At 41.8% G+C, this 9,722-nt stretch overlaps 1 protein-coding gene across 1 annotated transcript; it reads left to right on the forward strand.

Moving 5' to 3' along the window:
- The first annotated feature begins 2,624 nt into the window (after positions 1 to 2,624).
- Positions 2,625 to 6,199, forward strand: LOC105026401. Its single transcript, XM_010897839.5, has 6 exons — positions 2,625 to 2,800; positions 3,944 to 4,126; positions 4,234 to 4,722; positions 5,019 to 5,127; positions 5,328 to 5,435; positions 5,774 to 6,199. Exons 1-6 carry the CDS (start codon positions 2,697 to 2,699, stop codon positions 5,858 to 5,860), a joined length of 1,080 nt encoding a protein of 359 aa, XP_010896141.2. The 5' UTR covers positions 2,625 to 2,696; the 3' UTR covers positions 5,861 to 6,199.
- The last annotated feature ends 3,523 nt before the right edge of the window (positions 6,200 to 9,722 follow it).

A 9,722-nucleotide genomic window follows, 5' to 3' on the forward strand; every position in this document is an offset into this window, starting at 1 on the left:
GGTAGAGTTCTGATCTCTGAGTGGGAGAATACACCTGAACGCCTTTTGAGAGCTCCGAGAAGTAACGTTGGGTTTGACATCACTCGACATCACCACGTTTGTGGGGAAAGATTAAAAAACGAAAATGACTTGCTCCGCACTCAAATAAGTCACTACATTTGTTTATTTAGGTCGTACTCATTAGCGCATGTTATTGTGATGTTGAAGCATACATTGCTAGCTAGCCTTATCTTTACTTAACTGTCAATACTGTTGCCTCTTTGTTGTCATCATGTGAATGCATGAAATTAAACAAAATCCAGAATCTAGTAGATGTAACTTCAAGGATTAAAACTTGATAGTTGAACTTTTTATGTGGAAAGACCATATCAGTTATAATACGTTATTATTCAAAGTATGATATAAAAAAAGTTAATATTGTGTTTTTCTTATCAGCAATTCAAGTTGTTTATTTGTAAGATCCAAATCCTCGTATTTTACTCAATGGCCTTTGTGCCCTGGCATGTGGCCTTGATGCCCTAAACCTTTTTGGTGACACATGACCTTGCCCTTAAAATGACAAAATTCCAAGCATGGGAGTGGCCATCACAAAGCCCTGACCTCAATCCTATAGAACATTTTTGGGCAGTCCTGAAAAATCACCCAACTTATTGTGGGAAGCTTGTAGAAGGCTATCCAAAATGTTTGAACCAAGTTAAACAGTTTAAAGGCAATGCTACCAAATACTAATTGAGTGTTTGTAGACTTCTGACCCTGTCACGTCTTCGGGGCGAAAAAAGGAGGAGCAGGAGAATGGCGTAATACTTTGGTGTATCTTTTAATAAGTGAGTAACATAAATGCGAAGCGCAACACTGCTCTTTGTAACAGCGAGACAATAACACACAAAGACAGGGGGAGCAGAGGGAACATATATACTGGGGGGAATGATGAGGATGAGAACCAGGTGCGCTAAACAAGACACAGGTGAAATGCATAATGAGATGGACGGTGGTGTCAGAAGGCCGGTGACTTCGAACGCTGGAGTCTGTCTGCTGCAGGGGGAGGTGAAGCAGCAGAGGGCGCAGTTGTCACAGACCCACTGGAAATGAGATGAAATAAAATATAAGCTGATATAAATAATTCTCTCTACTATCTTTCTGACATTTCACATTCTTAAAATAAAGTAGTAATCCTAACTGACAGGAACATTTTACTAGGATTAAATGTGAGGAATTGTGAACAATTGAGTTTTAATGTATTTGGCTAAGGTATATATAAACTTGTGACTTCAACTGTATATTGAGGAGCATAGCCAGGGTAGGGAGACATATTGTATAACATGGTATACAGCTTAAAAACCTTAACAACCAAGAAAATGCAGTCTACACACATTAGTAATGCATCTTAAATAAGCTGCAATCGTTCCGTTGGTTTAAATGTAACACATATTGCTATGTAACCAACCTCACATACTACAGTGGGATGTGAATGTTACAGCTCAGACTGCGCTAAACCCAATGACACCTGAATATTCTAAAGGAGGTGTGGCTGTGAAGGTTACAGCTCAGACTGCACTAAACCCACTGACACCTGAATATTCTAAAGGGGGTGTGGCTGTGAAGGTTACAGCTCAGACTGCATTATACCCACTGACACCTAAATATTCTAAAGGGTGTGGCTGTGAAGGTTACAGCTCAGACTGCACTAAACACACTGACACCTGAATATTCTAAAGGGGGTGTGGCTGTGAAGGTTACAGCTCAGACTGCATTAAACCCACTGACACCTGAATATTCTAAATTGATTTGCATTTTAATGGAAACATTTGGGGGGAAAAATCTGTTTAATTGGGTCAAATATAGCACTCTTAGGAGTTAGTAACTAATGAAAGGACACATTACTGTGATTAGAGGCACATGTTTGACGGTCTGAAATGACTTTGCCTACTAGCAATTTGCCTGGAATCACTGGTATTGCACTTTCATCATGGTCCCTAAATGCCTCATTTGCAAGAAGATGGCTAATATTCTTTATTATGGGAAACGCTCAGCTATGGATAAAAACAAAACAAAGGGTGCACGTTGTTCTCAGCATAAACAGACTCAATAAACTGTAAATCACCAATGCCTTCATAATACATTTTGTTCTACTGACAATTTTTTTTTTAACAAAATATCAAAAGTGAAACTGAATTCACTGCAGTCAGAACTAGGAGATGTGCACTGGATTAAGCAGTTATTCAGAGCTATTTTTTAACTTTTAAACATGGCAGAAATGTAACAGTATAATGTCCTTTCTCCCTTTTAACTATTTATTCATTTTCTTATGTAGCTAACTAACAAGTTAAATGAAATGATTCCATACCAGCTCCTCATTCCTCACTAGGCAGCATTCCTTACTAAATGTTTATGATGTTTTCACAGAACTGTCATTTGGCATACTACCATAAAAACCATTCCAAACAAGCATGCCGGAAAGTGAAACTTGCTTTAAGTAAGGCGGTTTGTTTTAGTCCAGAAAGTCCCTGGCATTTGCTCAGTCATAACCCACCTAGTTAGCAGTGTGAATTGAGTTTCCTGTGGGTTGGGTCTAAGAGGCTTTGATTCTGGGAAGTTGTTACGTATTTGCTTTAGCAAGACAGTTCTTTATCAAGCCAGTTCTTCAGCAAACCACACGCTTTTCAGTTGTGCCCCAGAGGACACAGTTGTGCTCAAGTATGGCCCACTGTGCAGCAAGCCAAATGACCCCATCTGAGGAAAACTGTCCTATCTGTTTCAGCACACTGCAAGATCCACATCAACCTTCTGGCTGTTCTCATGTGTGAGTTATCTCTTTTTCTTCTGTTTTCTGGTGTTATACTACAAATTACTTAATTTGAATGCTGGCTTTTCTGTTTAAATTGATTTAATGTGAAGTACATATAAGTTTATATCGAAACTACTTTATCTGTGAGCTATGAGCACCCAGTGCTGAGAGCTATAGCACTCTCTAACCAGAACACATTTTCTCAAATTAAATTTATTCAGACTGAATTCTCGAAGTAAATGTTTTAGAAATGATCTTTTGTGTAGATTAAACCCACCAGGACAGTTCATATACAGTATTACCCATGTACAAACTCACCAGTTATGTTTCTCATTCACAATGCTTTCAATTTCGCTTTGACAATATGCGGTTATGAGGTTGACATCAAATTGTTAGTAAACAAGAGAACATTTAAGTTCAGTTCTGTCTTGTCAAATATGATATACAAATTGACCAATGCCTTTACACTACAGGTAATAACACTGCTATTCACAGGGCAGATACAGGTAAATAACAATGTTTCAAACAGTCTCAGGCGCCTGCGTGCCTTCTGTTTGGCACCAGGTAGACTAATGGAATGTGTCACTCAAGGAGAAGCTTGTTTTACCTTTGGAATGCCAGGGCAGAGAAGTCAGCTTAAACAGTGTGAAGAGGTGTTTTGATTGGGCTGAACTGAAGCTGCCCTCCGGTGAGGGTAGGCGAGGCACAGCCAAGACAGGAGGTGGCAGTACAAAGAGCTTGGTTATGGATGTAAGCCTAGAGCATATCCTGAAGTCTAGGAGGGCAGTACCCCATCGTAGTTAAGGACTACGCTCTTGAAATGGGTGCAAGCCTCAACTGGACACAAGTGGAGTGTGTTGAAGAGCAACCTCATGCGTGTGGAAGAGCAACCACATGCGTGTGGAAAAGCAACCTCGTGTGTGGAAGAGCAACCACATGCGTGTGGAAGAGCAACCACATGCGTGTGGAAGAGCAACCACATGCGTATGGAAGAGCAACCACATGCGTGTGAAAGAGCAACCACGTGTGTGGAAGAGCAACCTCATGTGTGGAAGAGCATCTGTGCGAAGTTCATAACTGAAGTGTCAGTGGAGCACTACCTTAATACATGTCGTTTATGGATTTTAATCAATGGTTCACTGTGTGTGTTGATTGCAGCTGCTGCCGAACCTGTCTGATACAGTCTTTGACTCACCTACCCCACTGCCCCGTGTGCAGAGCTAAGACAGAGGTTGGTGACATCGTGCCAGCAGGTGACGCCACCAGGCTGGGTCAGCCTCGCCGTGGCCTGTCAGGGTTCTCCATGCCGGCAGCTGGATCCGTGAACAGTGGTGTACAGGAGTGAGTGACTGGGTGGTTCAGGCAAAGCCAAACACACAGAGCCTAATAAAGCATTACATATGGTCACCTCAATCATGACCAATTGCATATGTCTGTTTGTTTCTTAGCCAGATCAGGATGCTGCAATTGGCGACAGGAAGGAGCATGGCCAATCAGAGTCCATCCATCGCTACAGCCCCTCCCCTTCGCATGCCAAGATTCCTCCCCAGACATTCCCTCTTCGCCACTCCAGAGGACTCCAGAGACTTCTATATGTCTATGAGCTGTACCTCTTCACCAACGCCAACCACCAACACTGCCAATCCTTTCACCCCTGCTGACAATACCTACATGACTATGGCTCGAATATCTGCCCCCACTGCCCCAGCACCCATACCTGCTCCGCGCACCTTTCGCTTCCAACCTTGGCACCGCCTCCGGACAGGCTCTGCCCCAGGATCGCAGCTCTGGGACATTGGTCAGCACACACCCTTCCCGTCTCAAAGACACACTTCTTTGGCCTCCAGGGCATCTCCGTCGGTGCTAGCTGCTTCACAGGCTATGGCTGCGCTGGAGAGTTTTGACGATGACATACCTTTCTCCTTCACTGATGATGAGTAAGTCGCCATTTAAAGTTATGTCAAATTGTTATAGTTTTTCTTCTACAGACTTATTATCATCTTGTGAATTTAAAAATAAATCTCTTCTGACTTGAATAAAAACCTACTAAGCCGGCGAGTCCAAGTTAGCCAAATAGGAATGTTGTTGTTTTGTCATCAGAGTGAAGATTTAAACTTGTCTTTAATATACTTGCTATACTACTATAATATTATCCTGTTCTCTCTGGCTCACTGTTGCCATATGTCTGTCTTTCTGTCTGCCTGCCTGTGTCTGTCTCTCTCCACTGTCTTAGTGCTCTGGTGAGGACGTTTGTCTGTCCATTCTGTCTGCACAGTGATCTAGATGAGATGGAGCTGCTGGATCACTGCAATGATAACCATTACTATGACAAGAGACCCATGGTCAGTTATGCAGCCTTTATAAGTTGCTGTAAATTTGCGTTGTCACTTGTTATTGATAAATGGTTTTGAAATATTATTTTATTTTCTGTTTTTCCAAACACGATACATAGAGTCAAATTGTCACTGCTTCCAGAGTCTCTAGACCTATTGGATGACAGTGGGCTGAAACTTTGTGATTGTTGCTCTCTGGTGCCATCTAGGTGTGCCCTATCTGTGTTTCTTTGCCTTATGGAGACCCAAACCAAATCAGCAAGAACTTTATCAGACATCTGAACCTAAGGCACTGCTACAATATCGTGGACTACACGGTATGCATGCATTCATGTACAAACTCAAATTTTACTAATCTTGTGGGGACCCCAGAACATACTCCCAATGAAATTACTATTTTTGTGGTTGTTGTCCTTGCTGCGTGTGTGTTCCAAGAGCTTTCTGGTTGAGCAAACAGTGTGATAAAAGGATGACAGTAGGGTAGAAATCAGTGGAGGCTTGTCTATCTACATTTTGTCTTATTCTCTCCAACCTGTTGTGGAGTTGTTTTGCAATTAGGCCGTTTGAATTGGACATTATGAAACAAATTAAAAAAAATACCCAAAAACCTGCAGCCCTAACACAGACACTAATAAGATCTTTCATTGTTCAACAGAATCTCCATCAAACCGACACATCGAACCTGCAAGTTGCCATTTTTGAGTCACTCCAGGATGTGAACAGGAATACAGCTGATTATTAATAATCTAGATACAACATACTCATCATCATTTCTATACTAAGGAAAGATCATGTGCAATATTTTGGTTCTAAAGGTGCTCACCTAAGCATTTATGAACATTGTAATGAAATGTAACATAGATTTTTCTTTCTTTTAAATCTGTTAAAGGGTTCCTGCTACTAGCATCTCTCAAACATTTGCAGATAACTAGACACTCAATCCAGGACAATGCAATGTAATGTATACTGCACATTTTCCATGAATCAATCATCAAATGTATCAGTTATAATACGGAATATATTTGTATAAATTTTGATGTTTGATGTTCACTCAAATAAAGAATGTATTTTGTAATGTAAACAGTTGTACATTCTTAATGTGTGTGTGTGTGTGTGTGTGTGGGGGGGGGGGGGGGTACCAAAGGTAGTAAAATAAGATACATTTATTTGTAGATTAGGGTTTGGTCCCCTGAAGGATCATAAAACTAAAGGTAGTTGGAAGTTGAAGGGCCTGTAGGGGGCAGTCTTCCCACTGTACACACAGAAAGAGCTTTTAGAACACAGAAGAGATTTGAGACTATTACTCCATACATAAACTCCTGAGATCTTTCAGAGTGTTTGATCCTTTCTTGTGGACTCTCCTCAAAAGCTCACCCCACAACCTTTCAATGAGATTCAGGGGAATGTGATGGCCTTTTTCTGCATGACCGTGCATGACCATGTTATTTTCCCACCCTTGGTGTTTGTTGTCAAAAATCTAAATGTTTGACTCATCAGACCATGGAAACGTTTTTAAAGTTTCAGTACTCCAGGCACTTGTTTGTGGTTAGGTGACAGCAGATGCAACCCTTCTAAATATATTTTTGGTATGGTAATGGCATCTAACTGTAGTTTTGGAGACTTGGTGTCCCCAAGACTCAACTTCTGCAACTGCCCGAGTTTGGCACATCCTCACTTTCTCAATGTGCATAGGGGCAAAATACACGTGCCCTCTTCCTGACAATTCATCACTGGCCCAGTTGTTTTATATTTCTTACTGCTCTAATATTGGGAGATGGGTCATTTCAGGGATCTTTTAATAGCTATTGCCTGATTTGTGAAGGTCAACAGATTCTTGTGAAGGTCTGTCATGTTCTCTGGCCTTTTGCCATGTTGACAGTCATGTTGACAGCCATGTTGACAGCCATGTTGACAGCCATGTTAACAGTCATGTTGACAGCCATGTTAACAGTCATGTTGACAGCCATGTTGACAGTCGTGTTGACAGCCATGTTGACAGTCGTGTTGACAGTCGTGTTGACAGCCGTGTTGACAGCCGTGTTGACAGCCATGTTGACAGTCATGTTGACAGCCATGTTGACAGTCATGTTGACAGCCATGTTAACAGTCATGTTGACAGCCGTGTTGACAGCCGTGTTGACAGCCATGTTGACAGTCATGTTGACAGCCATGTTGACAGTCATGTTGACAGCCATGTTGACAGTCATGTTGGCAGCCATGTTAACAGTCATGTTGACAGTCATGTTGACAGTCGTGTTGACAGTCGTGTTGACAGCCGTGTTGACAGCCGTGTTGACAGCCATGTTGACAGCCATGTTGACAGCCATGTTAACAGTCATGTTGACAGCCGTGTTGACAGTCGTGTTGACAGCCGTGTTGACAGCCGTGTTGACAGCCGTGTTGACAGTCATGTTGACAGCCATGTTGACAGCCATGTTGACAGTCATGTTGACAGTCATGTTGACAGCCATGTTGACAGCCATGTTGACAGTCATGTTGACAGTCATGTTGACAGCCATGTTGACAGTCATGTTGACAGTTATGTTGACAGCCATGTTGACAGCCATGTTGACAGTCATGTTGACAGCCATGTTGACAGTCATGTTGACAGCCATGTTAACAGTCATGTTGACAGCCGTGTTGACAATCATGTTGACAGCCGTGTTGACAGCCGTGTTGACAGCCATGTTGACAGTCATGTTGACAGCCATGTTGACAGTCATGTTGACAGTCATGTTGACAGCCATGTTGACAGCCATGTTGACAGTCATGTTGACAGTCATGTTTACAGCCATGTTGACAGTCATGTTGACAGTCATGTTGACAGCCATGTTGACAGTCATGTTGACAGCCATGTTAACAGCCATGTTGACAGCCATGTTGACAGTCATGTTGACAGCCATGTTGACAGCCATGTTGACAGCCATGTTGACAGTCATGTTGACAGCCATGTTGACAGCCATGTTGACAGTCATGTTGACAGCCATGTTGACAGCCATGTTGACAGCCATGTTGACAGTCATGTTGACAGCCATGTTGACAGCCATGTTGACAGCCATGTTGACAGTCATGTTGACAGCCATGTTGACAGCCATGTTGACAGTCATGTTGACAGCCATGTTGACAGCCATGTTGACAGTCATGTTGACAGCCAAAAATGGAGAATCCAAGTGAGAAGGGCACTTGTCAGCGGGTCCACAGGAGTGTGGAAGAATATTTTATGGTCTGATGAGACCAAAACAGAGCTTTTGGCCTCATAGCAAAGGGCACATCCTGGGTACACCATCCCTTCTGTGAAGCATAGGGGTGGCAGCATTATGCTATGGGATGATTTTTCTGTGTCACGGCCTGGAAAGCTTATGAAGATAGAGGGCAAAATGGATGTAGCAAAGTAGATAGAAATCCTGGAGTAAAAGCTTGTGAAATCTGCAAGAAACCTGGGTCCTGGGAGAAGGTTAATCATCCTACAGGAGAATGACCCCAAACATAGAGCCAAACCCAGACTGGTGCGGATTAAGAGCCAAACATCAAGGTCCTGTAGAGGCCCAGTCAAAGCCTGGACCTTACTTCAACTGAGAATATGTGAAAAGAAATTGCTGTCCATCCAAGAAAATGGAGCTTGGGAAAGTTTACATAGACAAATGGGCAAAACATGAATGCTTAAGGTTAAATAAAACCCAGTTGTAATAGGTTATTATACAACCCTGTTTCCAAAGAAGTTAGGATGCTGCGTAAAATGCTAATAAAAACAGAGTGAAATGATGTGCAATCATTTATCCCTATAATGAATAGAAAATAGTACAAAGACAACATTTTAAATGTTGAAACTGAGAAATGTTATAGTTTTTGGACAAATACATGCCAATTTTGAATTTGATGCCAGCAACATGTTTCAAAAAGGTTGGGACAGGGAAGTTTTTATCATTTCAACAATACTTTGTAAGCATTTGGTCTGAAGAGAACTATTGTTGCAGTTTTGAAATGTATTCCTGTTCTTGCTTGTTCTAGGATTTCAGCTGCTCAACACTTCAGGGTCTCATTTGTCGTATTTTTGTTATATGAACTGTGCGCTGCTAAGAAGCTGGATGGTGCCTCTCCTCTTTAGCCTGGCATACGTGGTATCCATGATTCCCAAAAATTATTGCACATTTTGATTAGTCAGACTACAGGACAGTTTTCCACTTCCAATCAATCTTAAATGACCTTGGACCCAGAGAAGGTGGCGGTTCTGGATCTTGTTTATATCTGTTTATTCTGTGCATGGTAAAGTTTTAACTTGTATTTGTGGTACAGCGACAAATTGTGTTTACAGACAATGGTTTTTAGAAGTGTTCCTGAGCCCATGCAATGATTTACACTACAGAATTGTGTCTGTTTTTAATGCAGTGCCGTCTGAGGGCCCGAAGATTTTCCCCTTTGTGTCCTTGACTACTTACATAAGCTAATGACGGACTCTTGAACAATCTATCATAATAAATGTAACAGCAATCTTTTATCTTACATATATGTTATTTATTTACTTTATCTGCCACATTCTGCAAGCATTGCATTTTGATCAGCATCTATATAAACACAGCCAACACATATTCAGGTTAGTCCTGGGC

Source organism: Esox lucius, chromosome 8 (assembly GCF_011004845.1).
Source record: "Esox lucius isolate fEsoLuc1 chromosome 8, fEsoLuc1.pri, whole genome shotgun sequence".
Lineage (NCBI taxonomy): Eukaryota > Metazoa > Chordata > Actinopteri > Esociformes > Esocidae > Esox > Esox lucius.